This window comes from Tenrec ecaudatus, chromosome 10, assembly GCF_050624435.1.
Source record: "Tenrec ecaudatus isolate mTenEca1 chromosome 10, mTenEca1.hap1, whole genome shotgun sequence".
Classification (NCBI taxonomy): domain Eukaryota; kingdom Metazoa; phylum Chordata; class Mammalia; order Afrosoricida; family Tenrecidae; genus Tenrec; species Tenrec ecaudatus.
The window spans coordinates 98,124,512-98,146,019 of record NC_134539.1 but is presented as its reverse complement, the minus strand read 5'-3'; the positions used below and the strand labels follow the sequence as shown (position 1 = coordinate 98,146,019).

The 21,508-nt window shown below is 45.4% G+C and overlaps 1 protein-coding gene across 2 annotated transcripts in view; it reads left to right on the top strand.

Annotated features, from left to right (window-relative positions):
- DHRS7B (dehydrogenase/reductase 7B) overlaps positions 1 to 19,616 on the top strand; it is a 40,150-nt gene extending 20,534 nt beyond the window's left edge. The window contains exons 2-7 of one of the 2 annotated variants that reach the window (XM_075561053.1): positions 6,709 to 6,888; positions 9,475 to 9,584; positions 10,232 to 10,448; positions 10,908 to 11,000; positions 14,199 to 14,351; positions 18,657 to 19,616. In XM_075561053.1, the coding sequence (XP_075417168.1) occupies positions 6,735 to 6,888; positions 9,475 to 9,584; positions 10,232 to 10,448; positions 10,908 to 11,000; positions 14,199 to 14,351; positions 18,657 to 18,862 (933 nt within the window). In that variant the 5' untranslated portion in view covers positions 6,709 to 6,734 and the 3' untranslated portion in view covers positions 18,863 to 19,616. The remainder of the gene's footprint in view (positions 1 to 6,708; positions 6,889 to 9,474; positions 9,585 to 10,231; positions 10,449 to 10,907; positions 11,001 to 14,198; positions 14,352 to 18,656) is intronic. The other variant, XM_075561054.1, reaches the window with a different exon arrangement.
- The last annotated feature ends 1,892 nt before the right edge of the window (positions 19,617 to 21,508 follow it).

Here is a 21,508-nt window from a genome sequence, read left to right as displayed (position 1 = left end):
AACTTTCACATGAGTATGAGGCAATTGAAAATACCATGGTTTGGGTCAGGGCACCTTAGTCTTCTGAGTGACATCTTGGCTCTTTAACAACTTAAAGGTCATGTGCAGCAGGTACTTTGTAACTGCCAGCCTCCCTAGGAAACCCATAATCCTGAGTATCATCATTGAAAGGAATTAATCAGATCAAGGAGAGAAGTATTGTCCTAGGAGAGATAATTACTGCCAAAATAAAGTGAGACTTGTCTGACCTCTGTCTTGTGGCAATTGGCCTAGGAGTTAGAGTCACCTTGTCTTTTCTGCACTCAGAGAAGTTCAGATGTGGCCTCCATGCCATTTCTTCAATACTCATACTAATATCCTCTATCAGGCCTATTTGTATTGGTGAGTGTACTCCCTCCTGTTCTACCTCTCTACTGTTCAGTCACTGTGTCCAAGCATCTACTCATAGATTCCAGTGTTATTATCGCTTCTCGGCCTTTTGGCTAAGATCAAGTGTAGATTCCGGTTTATTGTAGGATTGTATATATGCAATAGTATTTGCCCCTGTGGCTTGTAACCTTTACAAACCTCCTACTGGCTTCCCTTGACTCCACCATATTTTCCATAACCTCCCTTTATTGTGTATTGCCTCCCCCTTCACCTAAATTAACATTAGTTTATCCTCTAGCACATGACTTCCCCTCTCTCCTCCTTCCCTTATTACTGGTAAAAAAAATCAAAGATCATTTCTTTTCACGTGAAAACCTCCTCTTGACTTTAAAATAGTCGTTTGTCCTTTTATGCTTGACTAATTTCAAAAGCATTATGTCCTCTAGGTTTATCTATATAATCATCCTCAGTCTTTAATGTTCTTGTTTAGTATTCCATTATATATAGTACCTTGCTCCTTAGATGCAAGGATGGCCAGATTTCGTCTCATGGACTTGAACGTGTTATCGGGAGATCAGTTCCTGGAAAAGGACATTATGCTTCCCAAAGTAGTAGGACAACGAAAAGAAGGCCTTGACAAGATGCATTGACATAGTGGCTAGAATTGTGTTCTTGGATATAGCAGTAATTGTCAACAATGGCACGGGCTGTGTTTACTTCTGTTGTACACTGGGTTGCTCTAAGTTGGAGCAGCTCATCAACACCCGACAAAAGTTTTACTCTCCTTGTTCTGTGGTTTCAGCCACACATAAGTTCATCCTCTTGATGACACCCTACATAGTTTTTAGGCTTATGTGTGTGCACATTTTCCCTAATTATTTTTGTAGCATATTTATATTGACAAATTTGTCTTTAATCTCACTAATTTTGTCTTTCTATATGATTTATTATCAGTTAATATTGGGGTTTTATACTTGCTTTATGTATCTGGGGGTCATAAAATTTTCTCAGGTGATTAGAGTTTGAGAATCCCTGCTCCAAAGAGGCAAATCCAGTGAATAGGTATATATATGGAGAGAGAGGTGTACATAAAGAAAATGACTCACACCATTGTAGGAGCAGGCAAATTCCAATCCAAGCAAGCTTTTCCAGGTTCAGGCAGCTGTGGGGGCTGGTGAACCCAAGATTAGCAAGATGACAACAAGCTTGTAGTTGCAGAGTTGAATGAATCCAAGATCGGCAGATAAGCTAGTAAACTGTTAATGACTCCCAAGCTTAGTAGACATTGCAGCAGGCTGTTGGCGCATGTATAAAGAACTGGAGATCATTAAGCCAGATGCAGGATCCAGACTCAACAAACAAGCAAAATATTCCACAGCCTCTATCTACTTGTAGTGGAAGCAGGCCACAACCTTGAGATGATTGTCCTTACTGGATTACTAGGTCTTAAGTGCCAAATCACTGAGAATCCTGCCCCGACCATGTTAACATAATAAAACTATCATGTAACAAATTTGCCTTACATAGACCACATTTTGTCTTTAATCAGGTGATACAGGTGCCATTGCCTAATCAGGATACACAAGGTTCACATGTGACAGTGCAATGTGGTCACTGTTGGCTGCCTTTTACCAAATGGGACACGGGAAAAATAAAAGGAGAAAATTAAGAAGCAGACAATAGGAGGAGAGGGGAAAGGGAGAGGAGGGACAAGCAAACAACAAGAAATTTAATAACCACTCGATCACACAGGCTGGTGTGTTCTTCCATGTGGACTTTGTTGCTTCTGAGCTAGATAGATGGCCGCTTGTTTATCTTCAAGCCTTTAAGACCCCAGTCACTATCTCTTTTGATAGCCGGGCACCATCAGCTTTCTTAAAAACATTTACTTGTTCACCCACTTTGGCTCCAGCCGTTGTGTCAGGAGAGTGAGCATCATAGAGTTCCAATTTAATAAAAGAAAGTATTCATGCATTGAGGGAGTGTTTGAGTAGATCGAGTGGCCCCGAAGGGATCAGTTATCAGGCATCAAAGAACAAAAAAAACATATCATTGACTGCACACCCCCATGATAGGATCGCTGAAGACAAATGGGTGCATAAGCAAATGTGGTGAAGAAAGCTGATGGTGCCCGGCTGTCAAAAGAGATAGTGTCTGGGGCCTTAAAGGCTTGAAGGTGAACAAGCGGCCATCTAGCTCAGAAGCAAAAAAGCCCACATGGAAGAAGCACACCAGCCAGTGCGATCACGAGGTGCCAAAGGGACCAGGTATAAGGCATCATGCAAAAAAAAAAAAGATATATGTGTGTATATGTGTATGTGTGTGTGTGTGTGTGTGTGTGTGTGTGTGTGTATACCATATTGAATGAAGGGGGAAGTGCAGAGTGGAGACCCAAGGCCCAAGTGTCGGCCAATGGAGATCCCCTCACAGAGGGGTTCAGGAGAGGAGATGGGTCAATTAGTACCGATGAAGAACACAGTTTTCCCCCAGATCCTGGATGCTTCCTCCCCCCAACTACCATCATCCGAATTCTACCTTGCAGGGCTGGATAGGGCAGAGGTTGTACACTGGTACATATGAGGGCTGGAGGCACAGGGAATCTAGGGTGGATGATACCTTCAGGACCAAGGGTGTGAGGGACGATGCTGGGAGAGTGGAGGGTGAGTGGGTTGGAAAGGGGGAACTGATTACAAGGACCCACATGTGACCTTCCTGGGAGAGGGATGGCAGGGAAGGGGGGGAAGGGAGACTCTGGATAGGGCAAGATATGACAAAATAATGATGTATAAATTACCAAGGGCACATGAAGGAGGGGGGAGCGGGGAGCGAGGGGAAAAAAAAGACCTGATGCAAAGGGCTGAAGTGGAGAGCAAATGCTCTGAGAATGATTGGGGCAGGGAATGTATGGATGTGCTTTATACAATTGATGTATGTATATGTATGGATTGTGATAAGAGTTGTATGAGTCCCTAATAAAATGTAAAACTAAATAAATAAATAACAGCAACTTGGGGAGTGATTGGGCAAACAAAATAAATAAATAAATAGACTGAAGAAATTTAATAAAGGAAAATAGAAGCAAGGAATGATAAAAATATTTTAAAAAGAAAAAAGGGATGGGGGAAAGAAAGAAAATTAAGAGGAAAAAGAAAGGGAAAAAGTTTTTAAAGGAAAGCGGAAAAAGAGAAGCAGGGTCCAAAAAATAAGAAAAGAGGAAAACAGTGGAAGTTAGCTGCCTCTGCTAACCAAGGAGGTTATGGGGAGGGGTGAGGTGGAACACCTACTAACCTAGAAATAGCTGGGGCCAGGATACCCAAGCTGAGAAGGAGTGCTTAAAGTCTCAGAAAACAACAAAGGTAACTCACCTGGTTCTAGAAGGAGACAGGGGAGACATCTGTCTGGCACTGTGCTCTGAAGGTGGTATGTGGTAGTTCATGCCTACAAAAATTGGCACCAGATGGTATGCTCTGAACTATGGTAGAGGAGAACCTCGGTGTCAGGGGTTTGGGGTGGTGGGGATGGAGAATGAGGGAAAGCTTTCACCTTTCTGGTCACCAGCCAGCAATATAGGCAAGCTGAACTGATTTATCAGTTTCTGTCTTTCTAGAATGCTGTGTGCAAATCTTCAAATGACCGTGCTGTGTTAGTCCAGCTTACAGTTCACCCGTTTTGTCTTCTTGCTTGCCAGTTTTCAGCTTCTCTGCACTTTCTTTCGAAACTTAGGGTGGTTCTAGGGTTACCCTCTGTCCATTTCCTTTGGTCTCTCATGTCTTTGGGTGTTTTTTGTTTTTAATTTAATAAATCTTTTTATTGGGGCTCATACAACTCTTATCACAATCCATACATACATACATCAATTGAGTAAAGCACCCTTATACATTCATTGCCCTCGTCATTCTCAAAATTCGCCTTCCACTTGGGTTCCTGGAATCAGCTTGCCTTTTTTTTCCCCTCCCTCCCCGCTCCCCCTTCCCCCTTAATAGTTTATAAATAATTATTTTATCTTATCTTACACTGCCCGGCGTCTCCCCTCACCCACCTTCCCATTGCCCATCTCCCAGAGTCATGTCTTTGTTATAAATGATCTGCCTAGTTACCACCTTTTCTTTTTTCCAGTTCCCATCTTAACAGATGTCCCGGCCAGTTTTTTGTACAAACTTTAATCATAGGGTCTTGAAATTTTTTTATCAAGTGTTTTTCATTTTTCTACTTAAAAATTTAACTACAGGAGGGTGTAGGAAAGGTGGGGGAGAAAGGGGAACCGATTACAAGGATCTTCATATAACCTCCTCCCTGGAGGACAGACAACAGAAAGGTGGGTGAAGGGAGACGTAAGACAGTGTAAAGTATGACAAAATAATAATTATTTATAAATTATCAAGGGTTCATAAGGGAGGGAGGGGAGAAAATGAGCTGATACCAAGGGCTCAAGTGGACAGCAGATGTTTTGAGAATGATGAGGGAAGCAAATGTAAAAATGTGCTTGACACGGATGTGTGGATTGTGATGAGTTGTATGAGCCCCCAATAAAATGACTTTTTAAAATTTTTCACTAAAAGGTTTCTGAAGACACAAAATGAAATTCATTAAGCTATACATTTAATGGATTTTCTTTTGGAAAAGAAACTGATTTTCAGGAAGTCTTCCAGGTAGCCTTGGAAGTCACTTTGCTGTTTAACAGTGTCCTAAGCTAGAAGTCACAGCTGTCTTGAATCATGTCGGCCGCTCATGTTACTGAGCTTTTCCCCGAGCCAGGCACTGCTTGCATGTCACTTTAACTGTGCTCCCTAACAGATTTCCTGTGGGCTACAGTCAGGCCCTTTAGACTTTATAGAGATTGGAATACTGAAATCCAACAAAAGTTAGTGTACTTCCTCAAGCTGGCTAGTGGTTGAGCCTACAGATCCAGCCAGGCTGGCTTAAGATCACCTCTGTAAACAGAGCCATTGCTTTACTGGACTACCAGTAAGTCACTGGCCCCCATAGCCTCCAGAGGCAGGTCTCAAATGGGACTGACGATAAGGGCTCTGGTCTCCATGAGCCCAAGTATACAGAATGACTTCTAGCTATAGGACCTGATGGGTCAAGTTACCCTCGGTGTGTGAGCACCACAGTGCTGGCCCACAAGGATAGGTAGGCACTGTGAGCAGGGCCCCCACCGCTGGTCTCTGGGATTACAGAATTCCTCAAGCAGGGTTCCACTCCTTGCTGATTGTTTGCATTTATACCTCAGATATACTGAATCAGAGTCTAAACAAGTCAACTTGCCCAGTCAAGCTAGAACCAGAGTATCCTGCAATGGGCAATTTAGCTTGCCAACAGGACAGCCCACCTGAGGGTGAACTTCAGGACTACTGTGACAGGTGAACGCATGGGAAAGGCTTGGGAAAGGAGTCAGGCAGTTTCTTTAAACAATCTGGGTTAAGGAGACAAAGAGTGGGCAGTGAGATGGATGAGGATTTCATACAGTTATTCTCACCTGATGACTCATGTCAAACTTCATTCAGTCTGGCTTACAGCCCTTTAAGGATGCCCTGGGGGTGGGCCAGGTGGACTTTTGTCTAGTAAACTTCACCCCCTTGTCAGGTGGCCCTAAGAGGCGTTTCCTTTAGAGTTAGAGAACATGAACGGGAACCTCACTAACGAGGCTCTTATCTGTGTATATCGCCCTGTTAGCTGTAGCTCTGGGCCCGTCCGGGTGGTTAGGCAGCTAAGAGAATGGAGGCGAGAGCTGTACTGTTGTACACACTCTGATGGAGGGCGGGCCACTGGGCTCAGCAAGGAGCTATGTTAATAGCCTGAGCCTGTACCTCGTCTTGGTAAAGAGTGGTTCCATATCCTGCACCAGGTTTCCTTTGGGCACTGTGAGACCCTGTGGATATGGTGCATCTGTGGGCCACCATTTTGATCCATCCCTGCATAGGATCCATCCCTCTATGGCTTCAGCTCGGAGTGAACGTGTGAGCAATTGTATTTTTCTTTTCCCTTGCATCGTTTCATAAATATGCATTACCTAAGTTCTCCTCACTGATCTCTGAGGGAGACTCAGGCAAGCACTGACCCACCACTTACCTTCTGTTGTGCTTGCTTATTGGTGCTGAGCTCCAAACACACCACCAGCCTCAGCATATTCTGGGACACACTATATGCCTTTGAGGGTATCCTGAAGTCTAGGGCTGGGCTGCTGGGTGTCCCCACGTAAGTTGGGAGATAAAATACCTGGCACAGAGCACAGGTAACCTGAAGGGGACAGTGAGCCTGGGCTCATTGGATAGCTTGATCCTATCTTGTCACTTATATATATATATATACATATACATATGACTTTTGTTCTTCCAGGAGGAGTCTTCCTGAAAATACAGGTCATGAACCTAATCACATCTATGGCCCTCCTACCTCTGTTCTGTGGCTTTGTGGGTATCTTCAGCCTTTTCAAGCTGCTGCAGCAGATACGCATGAAAGCTTACCTGAAGGACTCTGTTGTGGTCATCACGGGTGCTACCTCTGGGCTCGGCAAAGGTGGGTCCTAAGGGTGCCCCAGCTTTGATGCCCACAGTGGCTGGAAGGGCTTATAAGCGGGACAGCCTGGGTAGTGTGGGGATAGGCAATACGACCTGTTGTCTATGTAACTGAAAAACAAACCGCTTAAGTGCACTGACCAATGGCCCCTGCCACTGTTAGTATTAGAAAACAATGCAGACAGTCACACCTGGAGATACTCTGTCCCTCCTATGGGATCCCCTGCTCAGTTCCAGCCGACTATCGAAATGGGATTTTCCCATGGGAAAAGTCCAGTTTTCAAATACGAGTGACTAATCAAGATAGTGCTTTTAACTCTACAAGGGTCAAGCAGACAGGATTTTCCTAGAGCTTGCCTGTCTGTCCTGAGTGTGCACTGTTCCCACCCCTTCCATGGGCTCAGACCATGTGGTGACCATTGCCACAGCACAGCCTCAACAGTTGTAGACCAAGCAGTGGAACTCAGCTGTTCCTGACAAGGGCTTCTGTGGGGCCGCCCTCCAGTGAACATATGTCCTGGGACCCAGGCCCAGTCTGGAGGCCCCATTCAAGAGCTGGGCACATCTGTCTGTCTCCCCATACATACTCTGGAGGCAAACACGGCATGGTATGTGGGATCCCTGTCCCTTCCACAAATTCACTGACACCCCTCTGCAGCTTGCTGGTGCACAGAGATCTGCTCCTGGGAAGAAAGGCCAGGAGGCACCTTGGATCACCTGCATGCTAAGTCTTTGGGGGTGATTGTTCAGCCCATTATTGCTCATCTCCTGTGTGCCACATGGCAAGACAGACAGATGGCTAGGAGGACCCCCTTCGCTAAAGACTTCTGGTGGAGATGTCTGTAAGATAGTGGTGGAGAAAGGCAGAGACGGGCAGTGTTTTTCTATTTCACTACATGTTTTGGCACTACATATGAAGTACTAGCTCAGTTTTCACAGCTGAGATTCAAAGAAGGCATGACTTCTGACTCAAAAGGGCCTAGCCAAGATTCAGCTCCACACCTCTCTGATTCAAGAACTCAATCTTCAGGTCTCAAAGCCAAGTCAGAGCTACCAAGTGAAGGTAGGCTGGCCCAAGAGCCAGTAGCAGCCTGATTGTGCCACCACACAAGGCTCGAGGGCACATGGCAATGGAGGGAAGAGCGAGGGAAGGCTTTGGGGAAAGAGGGTTCACAGGCATGCCTCTGTGAATGTTACACAAAGTCGCAGGTGAACGTTGGCCTCTCATCAGATCTTGGGACAGCTATTCTCAAGGGTTATGCTACTGGCTAGGCGTTCGACCCTCTCTGCTCTTGGCCTGGCTTCAAGGTGGGCCAAGCCCTATGTGATAACCAAGACACTCGGACCACCAAGATTCACTGGCAGCTTTCCCACATGTTGTGGTTGGTCAATGAGACCCCAGGGCAAACCCACGTGCGTCAGACTGGAACTGCTCCATAGGGTTCTTAATGACTAGTGGTATGGAAGTAGATTGCCAGGCCTTTCTTCTGAGATGCTTTACAATGAGGTGCTTTATGTAAGACCTCAGGGTGAGGATAGACAGTGTCTCTTTATACTTACACATGTTGATATTCACTGGTAGTTCGCTTTTAGAACGTTTATTAAAGGCAGCTTAGAAATACAAAAACAATGCTTCCATAGTGATGTTTATTAACAGGCCCCAGCAATAGGGGTTAGATTGACAAGGTGAGCATCCTCTGACCACAGCCCTTCCCCAGTAGTTTTGACCCCAGAGCTAAGAGGTAACCGGAGGCCTACACTGACCTGTGGCTAAGCCCAGAGCAGCTCACAGCTATAGGGAAAACCCAGACCAGGAGATAAAATGGAGAAAAGGCCTGGTTTTTACATAGCGCGGCCATGAACTGTGGCTAATTCACAAGTGACCCCAGAACCTTTCTGTTGGATCTTTTGCTTGCCCCCAGTTGGCTTCTGAATCACCCTGCTATGGTTCTAGTTCTCATCGCTTCTTATCTGGAATGTTGCAGGGACCTCCATTGGCAGACTTCATGATAATTTGTTCTCATTTTCTTTCCCTCCCCAAGCCCTTCCTCTTAGGCCCCCCAACATTCTGTGCAATTGTATGTGCCCATGGCCATCAGATGGTCACTTATTCTGTATGCACTGCCAGAAGCACTCTGGCTACACTGAACTAAAGTTGTGACTCCTTAAGACCTGCTCCTTCGCAGGACAATGCTCTGTAGTCCCCTCCAGAACCCCACACATATGTGCCTCCTGCACTAGGTGACCTGGGAAATAGCCTGCAGGTTGCTAGAGTTCAGGCCTTACAGACCAGGTGTAGGAGCCATGGGCACTACCAGGCTCAGTTGTAGGATCAAGTGAATGCTTATAAGAATGTTCAAGGTTTAATAAAGTCACCATGAGCACAATACTAGAGTGTTCAACTCTGCTTTCCCCTTGGTCTTGTGATGGAGCGTTCTAAGGGCAGCATGAGAACAGCTGTCCTGGAGCCTTGCCGGTCTCTAGAAGGTTCACACATGTCGGCTCTGAAGTATACAGTAGGCTCAGCTGCCCCATATGAGAGAAGGCACATTTGCTCGGCAGTAAGCATTCTTTTCTCTGCTTTTAGAATGCGCCAAAGTCTTCCACGCTGCAGGCGCTAAGCTGGTGCTCTGCGGCCGTAATAAGGAAGCCCTGGATGAGCTCACCAGAGACTTTGCTACTTCTTGCACCACGAAGGTGAGCTAGCAATCTGGTTCCCCTTGGCCTGTACCAGCCATGCAAATGGAAGTACCAGAGGCCCCAGGTCCCTGGCAGTGCCCTCTAGGTTGAAATCCTGGCTACTACTTACTGGCATTGGGAAGCTTCCTCTGTGGAGTAGCCCTGCACCTCCCACTTGCCTAGCTAACCCTTCTCATCTCAGAGTACTCGGTGTTTAGTTTTGCTCACACCTGCCCTTCCTTTGGCTTTCTTTATAATTAGAGTCTATACTTGAGCACCATGAGCCTCTGGACAGCAATAACTATGTATGTCTATTTCCCGCTGTGTCCCAGTGCCTGACACGTAGAGAATATGTCAAAGCTGGTCTCATTACCTATCTTAAGCAGGCCCCCGCTTTTCTACTGTGTGCTGTTAAGTGTAGGGACCCTGCTGGGTCAGGGCGCCTTCTGTACACATCACGTAAGCTCTATCTATGTGAATCCTGTGTTCAGTTGTGTCGCTAACGGGGGTTGTGGCTAGTTCGTGGTGCCTGGATATTTTCTGGCAGAGAAGCTTCCTGGATTGGGCATGGGCACTATTCAGCCTTTCATCCATGCTCAGTGGCCACTTCCAGGACCCCTATACCCAGAAGGTAAATTTGGTGTCTGTTGTGTTTGACTAACCAGATAAAGGTATATAAGCCGTGCATAGTGGCCTTTGACCTGGCAGACCCCAATGCCATTGTTGCAGCAGCAGCCAGGATTCTACAGTGCTTTGGCCATGTGGACATTCTGATCAACAATGCTGGGATCAGCTACCGTGGCGCCATTAAGGACACCAGCACAGAGGTGGACAAGAAAGTGATGGAGACAAACTACTTTGGCCCAGTCGCTCTAACAAAAGGTAAATTATTTAGGGTTTCTAAAGGGTGGGGCAATCCCTGTTGAGTGCTACTGTTGACTTGGACTCTCCAGCGTAAGGCCGTGGTCCCTGCCCTCTATTTTACCTCCAAGTGGGTATTGTCCTTAGAACTGGGATGGTTGCTTTTCGGTCCATTTATTTACATTGTCTTGTTGCTTTATAGCTCTAAGACTCAGTCTCATAGTGATATTTTCATCTACAGTGTCGCCTCCATGCCGTCTGCATATCCCGCAGACTACAGTCAGGGGAGGGGCTGGGACATAAGCTGCTGTGGAAAGGTCCCTGCCTACAGAATGCTAGGCGTAGGGACTTCGGAGTTCCAGTGGAGCACATTCGCCATGCTGAAGGGCTTCATTACTCAGTAAATAGCACCAGCTGCTTGGCAGCAGGAGCCACTGACCACAGGGAATGCCCCTCTAAAGCCTAGCCTTCTTTTATTAGCACTTCTGCCCTCTATGATTGAGAAGAAACAAGGCCACATTGTCGTGATCAGCAGTATCCAGGGCAAAATCAGCATACCTTTTCGATCGGCCTGTGAGTACTTCCCCCTGGTTTTCTTGTTTGGTTGGCTGTTTTGTTTTTTTATGTTTACTAAAGGAAGTACACCACACAGAATATGAGCCCCAGAGACAAAACCTGACTGAAAAGCTCAGCTCCTCTCTTCACTCTGTGCAGCCCTGGACCAGTGCCCCCCTCTCTGTACCCCAGGTCTCATTTGCAGTGCGGATGGTTCAAATGACCAACTCGGAAGGCATGGGAAAAATTAATGAGCTGTATTATGAGTACAGTGTGTGGAACCACACCAGGCACCTCCTATAATGCACAGCTGCTGGTGTTATCATTATCACATATGTATTAGATATGACTAGTTACTACTTGTGGACAAATGCCCTCTCCCGCATATAATAAGGAAAAATAGCATTATGTTTTGTAGTTTGCTCACTCTACCCATAGCTTCTCAGAGTATATCAGCACAGTGGATCTGACTCACCATTTGGAGCTGAAGGGATATGACCTTTGCTTTGTAGTCATTTCCTCCTGATGAATGGAGGGTTTCTTCCATGGGGCCTCTGACCATATGAACAGCGATGTGCTATGCTGAACCCTCCCTAAGGCTTCTTTCTCGGGTACTCCTCCAGGGCTTCAATGACATAAAGTTCACAAATGCTCCCTTAGGAAATACTGGGTCAGACTCAAAAATTAAACTGCCAAATTGATTTCCAGTTCACATTCTCCCCTGCACAACTGAGAGGAGGCTTGAGCAAGAATTGGGTGAAGTAGCATCATGTCTGTACACCACTGTGCTCACCAGCACGGAGATTCTGGAATTGTTTCTGAGATATTGAAGGTAATTACAAAACTTGTCCTGGGAATGCATTTCTTCCACTCTGTGAGGATTTAACAATTCATCACAGCCATATCTACTTCCAGATGCTGCTCAGCCCTGCCTATTGAGGGCTGTAATGACGGTGGCTAGAGATACTCCCTCCCTGCTATATCCCATCATCTAAACAGGAAATGGGGCGATTACACTTTCTTTCAGGCATCAGTGCTGGCTCATTCTTTGAGAAGAGCTGTGTGGCCGAGGGAAAAGCCTGGTGGCACGGTGGCACAGACTCGGTGCCAACCCAGCAGGGCACGGTCAGAGAGAGAGATGCTGCAATGCGCTCCAGTGAAGAGTGACAGCTTTGGGAAACCCTACAAGGCAGTTCTACTCTGTCTTCTATAAAGTCACTGAGTGGAATGGACTCAGCAGCTGTGGGTTTGTTTTCTGGTTGGCCTTGCTCCAAGGCAGATTTCTTACCCTCCCTGCCCTTCAGGGTCCTTACTGAGAAGATGAAATTCACAGTTAGTATGACTGCCTCACAGGACAGCTCAGATCAGCGCGCTGTAGTGCTCATTGCCCTGTGCATCTCCATGACTGCTCTTTAAAACAAGTAGAAAGCCTCCTCTTTCTCCCACAGAGTGGCTGATGGTTGTAACTACTACACCACCAGGCCGCCTGTGGTAAAATGTTAGTAATAAATAAATCTGGGTCTAAGATAGCAATCTTTTCTCTACTGTTCATCTAGAAAAAGACCGGCTTTCTACTTCCATAAAGATTTAGTCTTGGAAACTCAGAGGGCAGTTCTACCCTGTCATATAGGATCACTATGAGTCAGCCATCGACTCAATGGCATTGAGTTTGGTTTTGGTTCAGTTCTGTTCATAGTCTTTTAGTTTTCGCCATAAGGTTGAAATTATTCTCACACTCCACTTTAATTTAGGCTTTGTCCTGATGTTGCCTGGAGGGCAAGTGTAAAGTGGTGTGCTCCACACATGCTGGTCAGTGGTTTGGGGAACAATCCCTGGAATGCCTGTGGCAATCCTATCTACAGGGCATGGCATGACAGTCATCAGCACGGCCTAACCAAGGCCCCACAGCCTAAAAACCCAAAGAAGGACCCCAAGAGAGCTGCACCTGTGCAATTATGTCCCATAGGAGCCATTTCCTCCCCGTGAGCTAACCTGAGGGCACCGTGTCTAAGAGGCTTCACAGCAAGCTCAGAGCCTAAGTGGTGCTCTGGCAACCCCCACGTCTTTGATCTCTCCCTTTTCCTTTGGTTGGTGGACGCCCCTTCTCAAAGCTACTGATTGTTTCCCCGAGTAGGAGGGGGCATTGGTGTCAGATGAGATAACCATTCTGTTTTCCTGGCAGAGTGCTTGCTATTGAATGCAGAGGTGGAATCCCTGGTATTCTGGTCAATGCTCACACTTGGTAGTCTTGTCAGAGGAAGGGCACACAGAAAACTGGCTGAAATGCACTCATACATACAGGGGACTCTGGCAGAACCATTTAGGCAGCAGATAGACACAATCGTGGCAATCAGGACAGCCAGTTCTGACTGGGAAAGTAACCTAACAGGTCATAGGCAGCACAGCAGTGTGGGGGTCTTCAGGGGCTGCCTGGGGAGCTGCAGGGGAAACGTGTGGGCTCATTTCTATAATAAAATACATCTGTGTCAGACACATACACTTACAAAAAAGTTATCTCACTCAGGAGTAAGATTTGAGTCAGGAGAACTTTCAACTTGTACTATTTGAATGTTTACCCAAACCCCAAAGTCTCATTGCCATTGAGTCAGTGCTACTCCATAATTGTTAGCAGAATAGAACTGCTCCGTGGAGTTTTCCTGGCTGTAATCTTTATACAGAGGCAGAGTGCCAGGTTTTTCTCAGTGCCACCGGGTAAGTTTGAACCATCAACCTTTAATTGAGTAGCTGATCACAAACCACTTTTACCACCCAGCGACCTATGCTTTACTGAAACCCAAAAATCAAACCTATTGCCATTGAGTTAATTTCAATTCACAGGGTTCCCTGAGGGTATAAATCTTCTGGAGTGGCGGCTAGTGAGTTTGAACTGCCAACCTTCCAGTTAGCGGTCTAGTACTTAACAGACACACCTTAGGCCGTAAGTTTTGTTGTTAACTTTTAATTTGGAATAATTCCCAAAATTATAGGAACAGTACAAAGAACTCCCAATTGTTTTACTTTTTTTTCCCATGAATCATCTGAGAGAAAGATGGAGACAGGAGACAATAGTATGTTTCCTAAGAGTAAAGACATGGCGCCATTACAAGCAAGAAGGCAGCACCAGTTTGCTATAATAAGGGTAAAAGTGGGGGTATAGGTTCGAGACCTGTGTCCCACCTCGGAGCACTCACCTTTCTCGGCCACACCCCCTTGCAGATGCAGCCTCCAAGCATGCAACCCAAGCATTCTTCGACTGTCTTCGTGCAGAGATGGAGCAGCATGGAATTGATGTGACTGTGATCAGCCCAGGCTACATTCACACTAACCTCTCCCTGAACGCCATTACTGCTGATGGTTCCAGATATGGCGGTGAGGCCCGCTCCTTCCTGCGAGCACTGTGACCCAGGCTTTGCCCTTACCTGAGTGGGTCTCTACTCTCTAACATTTAGAATCTGATTGTTAAACCTCTAAGTTTTGCTTGATAGGTCTTAGTTGCAAAAGGCATCCTTCTTGTTGAGTAACATTCACTTTCCCACTATGAGCCACCTTTAGCCCAAGCAACATTGATCCAGCTTTTGAAATAGTGTTGAGAGGTAGACAAAAAGCTCTGTATGCCAAAATGCTGCAAAACTATCAAGTAATCCATCTCCAGATTCTGTGGTCAAGGAGGATCATTAGGATCAGGATTAAAGTTGATCATCTTCACAAAGGTTTCTTGACCCAAGAGGTTCCCTGGCTTGTGTGTTGAGAAATGCCTACCTGGGAGTCCTAAGCAAAGGCCGTCATCTGGGTGAGTTGGGCAAACCTTTAAGAGTCTCTGCCCTGGCTTCAGAGTAAATCTGCGCTGGTCTGCAGACACCCAGCTCAGCATGTAGGTCCAGCAGAGACCAGGAGGTTCTTACCACTCAGATCAGAGTTGACCTGTGCATGCCAACACTTGGGTGCTGGCTCTGCCCCTTCCTTTGTGTGTCTGCATGTCCCACCATCCCCAGCCTTGTGCTCCAAACAGCCCTGCCTACATTTGGCAAGTGCACCTCTCTTAGGTACTTCTCCACATACTAAATGTTACATAGGGGCAACAAAGGTTCATATAGCCTTAGACCACGATGGTGTTTTTCAAAATCCCTCTGGCAGCATGTAAAAATATGTAGCAATCAGTGATCCTCTAGTAACAAATAGGTGAGAATAGACATTGGTGAGGCAGCTCAGGCACCACATTGACGTGAGAACTGGTCAGGCTTCGATGAAAAACTCAGGCCTTTAGGGAAGAAGGCGCGTTAGTCATTAACCTTGTTTTAGATGCCATGAGTTGGCTCCAACTCAGCAACGGTACAACAGAACATTGTGCTTTTCTCACAGTTGTTGACCTTGAAACCATTGTTGCAGCCACTGTGTCTATCCACTTTGTTGAGGATCTTCCTTTTTATCGCTGACCCTCTATTTCATGGAGCACGATGTCCTTTTCCAGGGACTGGTCTCTCCTGACAAGTACTTCAGGAGAAATCTCACCATCCTTGCTTCTAAGGAGCATGATTGCTGAACTTCTTCCAAGACAGATTTGTCGTATTCTTGACCAGTACCATAATCCAAATGCATCGATGTTTCTGTCTTTCTTACTCACTGTTCAAGTTTCACATGTGTGCGAGGCTACTAAAATTCCCACGGCTTGGGTGGGATGCACATTAGTCCTCAGAGTGACATCTTTGCTACTTTGAAGTGCAGCAGATTTGCAAAATGCCGCTTGATTTCTGCTTTAATGAGCATTGATTGTGAAGCCAAGTAAAATTAAATTCTTGACTTCAGTTTTTTTCTCTCGTTACTGTGTGTATTGGTCCAGTGGTTATGAATTTTGTTTTCTTTCCACTGAGTTGCAACCCATACTGAAGGCTGCAGTCTTTGAGTTTCGTCAACACGTGCTTCAAGTCTTCCTCATTTCAGCAAGGTGTGCAATCTGCGTATCACAGGCTGCTAATAAACCTTTCTCCATTCCTGATTTATAGTCCAACTTCTCGAATTATTTGCTCAGCAGACAGGTGAACGCATACAACTCTTAGACTCACTTTTATTGATTTTAAACCTTTGTTCTGTTCAAATGACTGCTGTGGGTATAGATTCCCCATGAGCACAATGAAGTGTTCTGGAATTCCCATTCTTCTTCCTAATTGTTATCCAGTTGATTATGGACCCACAGTTGAATGCCTTTGCATAGTCAGTAAAACACAGAGAATGCCTTTCTGGGATTCTCTGCTTTCAGTCGAGATCCATCTGATAATCAGCTATGGTTTTCCTCGTACTATGTCTTCTTCTAAATATGGCTGGAATTTCTATCAGCTCCCTGTCATTATACTGCTGCAACCATTGTTGAAGTGTCTTCAGCAAAATTTTGTTTGCATAGGATATTAATAATCCTGTGCAATCATTTTACATTCTGTTGGGTCACCTTTCTTTGGGTTGGACACAGCTGATTGGCCAGGTTATCATAAATGCTTCTGTGCTTCTAGTGCCTTTATTAGCTTGTGAAAACGTTTCCAATTGTATTTCATCAAGTTTGTTTTTCACTAATGCCCTCATTGTAGCTTGGACTGTTGTCTTTAGTGCCCTCAGTTCGTGATGATATGCTTCCTCTCTTAAGTGGTTGAACGAGTTCTTTTTTGGTTCAATGATTCTGCCTTCCTGCCATCTTCTTTCGATGCTTCCTGTGTCGTTCAACATTTTGGCCATGGAGCCCTCTAATATTGTAACTCAAAGCTTGAATTTGTTCCTAAATTCTTTCAGCTTGAGATAATGCTGAATGTGTTGTATTCTTCCCTTTTGGTTTTCTAAGGCCAGGTCTTTGCACATTTTATAATACTCTTATTTTCTCCAGCTGCCCTTTGAAATGTTCTTTTCAGCTCTTTTACTTTATAATTTCTTCCATTTGTTTTAAGTACTCCATCTTCAAGAGCAAGTTTCTTCTGACATTCACTTTAGTCTCTTAAATGACCTTTTGTTTTGTTTATGATGTTCTTGATTTCATTCAACAACAGCTCATCAAGTCTTCTGTCATTGGTGTTTGGTGAGTCAAATATGTTCTCAAAAGTCAAGTGGGATATACTCAATGTTATAGTTTGGCTCTCGTGGACTTTTTGTTGTTGTTGTTGTTGTTCAAATTGCAACTTGAATTTGCATATGAGAATTGATGATCTGTTCCAGTTAGCCCTGGCCTTGTTTTGGCTGCTAATATTGAGCTTTTTCGTTGCCTTTGCCCACAGATATTGTCAGTTTGATCCCTGTGTATTCCATCTGGCAAAGTCTACATGTATAGCCACCATTTATATTGTTGAACAGGTATTTGCCAGTAAGAAGTTATTGGTCTTGAAATATTCTATCATGAGATCTCCAACTTCATTTATATCATCAAGGCCATATTCTCCAACTATTGTCCCTTCCCCTTTGGTTCCAACTGCCAAATAATTATCAGTGCATCTTATCGCATGTTGACCAATTTTAGACTGAAGTTTGTAAAATTCAGTTCCTTCATCACTAGCTTTATTGGTTGGGGTATAATTTTGAGTAATAGTTGTATTAACTGTACTTCCTCGTAGACATATAGCTTTTATTCTGTCACAGTATAGTTCAATATAAATCTCCAAATCTTTTTGACAATTAATGTGATACCATTTTTCTCAATCTATCATTCCTAATGTAGCAAATCATATTCAAAATGGTCAATACCAGTCTGCTTCAGTTCACTATATTAGGATATCAATCTTTAAGCCATTTTTTAAATACTAGAAAAAAAAATTTTGGCCATTTCCAATTTTCCTAGATTCTTGGTATATCCCAATTTTTCGCAGATTCGTATTTGGTATAGTCCACTTTGTGATTATTAATGGAGGCTTGCAGCTGTTGCTTGTCATTTGGAGTTGTGCCCCGTGTTTTCCCACCAAAGGGGCTCATCTTCTGACACTTCATAAAAATGTTAGTGCTAATACCTGAAAAATTGACATCCTAGACTTCCAAGTCAGTTCTTAAGCCTGGTAGCTCCATTGAAACCTGTTCCCCCTGAGTGACCCTGCTGGTATTTGAAGTAGAGGGGGCACAACTACCAGCATCATGTAAGTCACTGGAGTACAAATGACAGATGAGTGGTGGTTGTTCGTGCGGGCTCCCAAACTGTCTAACACCTAAAATGAATCAGGAATTCTTCCTTGTAACTTAACCAGTTAACCATGGCATGTGGAACTTCGTCCTTTGTACTCTCCTACATTTTTCATTTTTGCTTTTAGTGAGCTCATATGCACATGCAGGCCTTGGTCCCTCCAATTTGGGGGTAGACCTGAAGCCCTATGGAATAACTGCTCCAATAGGTAAAGTTATCTAAGAAAGACCCCAAAACTCCTCAGATGTGGTATGAGGGGCTTCCTCCTAGAGACTCCATATGGGTTGGCCTTCACCTTTTTCTTAGAACTTCAAATAGTCAGATTCTCTGGTAAAACTCAGATTCTGGGATTCCCTGGTCTAATTGTCTTGGTCCTTGCTGCTATTGGGAAAGCCCAGGCTCTCAAGCATAGACCCAGGCTCTTCCCTCCCATATTGTGTGATGTGAACTTGATGGGGAATGCAATAGTAGACCTCCCGGTCCCACTAGCCCACGTCCGTGTTTACATTTTGGTTTTGTTCTGTATATTTTAGTTATGGACACAACCACAGCCCAGGGCAGGAGCCCTACAGAGGTGGCCCGAGATGTCCTTGCTGCTGTGGCAAAGAAGAAGAAAGATGTGATCCTGTCTGACCTGCTCCCTCTTTTGGCCACTTACATCCGAACTCTGGCTCCTGGGCTCTTCTTTCGCCTCATGGCTTCCAGGGCCCGAAAAGAGCAGAAATCCGAGAACCCCTAATCCTGGCCAGAGATGCGGTGGGACGGCTGTACTTGGGGAGCAATGATTGTTCTACAATGGATGTCTCTATCTGTGGGTCTTTTAAGGAGATTTGCCAGTTGAGAAAGCATGTCTAGAGATCTCTGGCCAGATGCCCTATTGACAGAGACTAGGGACCCAAGACAACAGGCTTGTTTCCTGTGTAAAGTAAACAAACTGGGTAGTGGCTTTAAAATAAGGTGACCAGACGTCCCAATTTTTAACAATTTTCCCGCATCCCGTGGTGTTTTTTTAAAGCCCCGATTTTTTGAAAGAATGCACGACAAGCTAGGGTATACAGTTTCCGGCTGCTATGTGGCTATTTCACCAGGATATGGGTTTTATCAATGGTGCCCCGCTTTACCAATGTTAAAATCTGGTCACCTTACTCTAAAAGCATGAAGTAATGGTTGGAGCAGGCAGGAGCCATGGTCCACTAGGGTTCACAGGACCAAACTCATTTGAGCTTCAGCATCAGCAGATCCTAGAAATTGTCTTGGACATCAACTGGCCCAGTTGTTCTCACCTTAAACTTATGCAAATTGCTTTAGCCGTGAGAAAAAGAGAGTGGATGTTACGATCTGGATGACCATGAACAACACATCTTGGGCATTCCAGGGCTCCTTGGTTGAATCATGATTGATCTCCATTTTCTATTGTCTACCATTGACTAACTCATGTGGAAAGGAGGGGGTAGTCATTAAAATTAGAGCCAGCATACACTTCTCTAAAGAGAGATCTCATGTCTGCGTCTGACTTAATAGCAGGTTTTTGATAACACACAGAGACACGGTATCCTGTCCCTGTAGAACACTACTTAAGATATCTGTGAGCTGACACTTGGCATCCTGTCCAGGTGCTACTCTTTCTTTCCATGAACTGAAGTGGTCAGCAAAGCTGAGGGAATTTCTCAAGACAAGCACACCATCTGTTAAGATTGTTGGTTTTAGGAACCATTGCAACAGGTGGCCAAGAACTGTCTGTTTAAGTGTGGTTCACCACCTGGGACATGAGTCTGTCAACCTAGACACCCCCTCCTCGTTACACCCCACACATGCAATACTGGTGGTGTGCTCATTAACACCAACATTCAATTTACTTCCTAAACTTTGTTCAAATTTGATCTACCACACATAGAAAAACCAAAGATGATATATGCAATCAATTATTAAATCTAGGTAGAGAAGGCTGAGTGCCAACAGCTGGATCTGTAGGCTCACCGTGTTTGTGAGCACCAGGAGCGAAAAGAACGACAGCCCATTGTCCCCACGTGCACATGCACCGCCAGCAGAAGGACCTTGAACTGAAAACAGAGGGTCCCTGAACTACTTCCACACTCCTGTCACTCTGCCTGACATCAGTTGACAGCATTGCCCAGAGAATTGCCAGAAAGCTTCACTAATGGGAGTGCCTCCGAGGGTTTTCTCGCTTATATCTCCACAGGGTCTTCCGCTGTCAGGAGATGCTCTGGGGACACAGTATATTGTTGAAACCAGTGTCTGAGACATGTGTCACTTGGGGGGGTGCTGCTGCTGCACTGGTTTGGCTTTTCTACCTTCTGTCTTCATCCTTCCTTAACTGAGAATGCTTGAAGGGACTGATTAATTGGTTCTACCTCCAGATGGCAAATTTCAAAGGCACTGTGCCCTTTGCTCTTTGAGTCTCTTGGTGGTTTACTGCTCAGGACAGAAGCTCTGGCATCAAGCCACAGCCAAAGCCTGAGAGACAAGACCAATTGTTTTCCAGATTCACAATTGTCCACCTGTGCTCTTAAGAGTGGCTGGCACATGACACTGATAGTTGGAGAATGGCACTTGTATCACTTAAGGACCAGCAGATGTACCGGCAGGAGAGCCAGAGACTGCCAGGGGCAGAGCAAGGCCTTGGAAAGTGGGTCAGGTCAGGGCGCCCATACCTCTACTTTTCCTAACTGTCCTTTCTCAGAAAGTCCCCCATCTCTAAACTAGATGTAGGTGGGTGGATATCTAAAACTGTGTTACATGATCTGTTCCTTGGAAGAGTATCTACAGGCACCACATGCGAATGTGGTTCCTGCTTTCAGCTCACATTAACGTGTTAGTGTGGTAGTGCATCAGAAATGCCGAGCTGCTCTTGGTAGAATGGTAGTAGAGTCTGACATATAAAAGGAAGGGAAGCTAAGCAGACAAGCTCTGCATGGGTGCTTTTCTTCCCAGGGACCCTTAGTATATAGGCCTGTCCTCTGTCCACCTCATCACATTCTCCCCTCGGCGAGGAAGCATCACATGCCATTTCTCTCTGGATTCATACATCCAACAAAAAACACTATCCAGGACAGCTGGGAAACACATGGAGCAACACTACTGGCACCTAGTTTCTAATCAGTGTGAGGGATTTTGCTCAAAGCACCTCCCAATTTTGGAAGTACCAGGAAAACACCTCCAAGCAGGGAGGGCATCAGGCTCCCTCTCCAAACCCGGGCCTGTTTGTTGGGGAGACGCCCACCACTCTTGCACTGCAGGCTACAATGCTAGCTTCTAGCCCCGGAGGGCCATGGCACTGGGCTTCAACACAAACCTGCTACACAGAATGCGAGACAATGTGTGTGCGTGTGTGTGCATGCACACTTTAAATCACCGCGGAGATGAC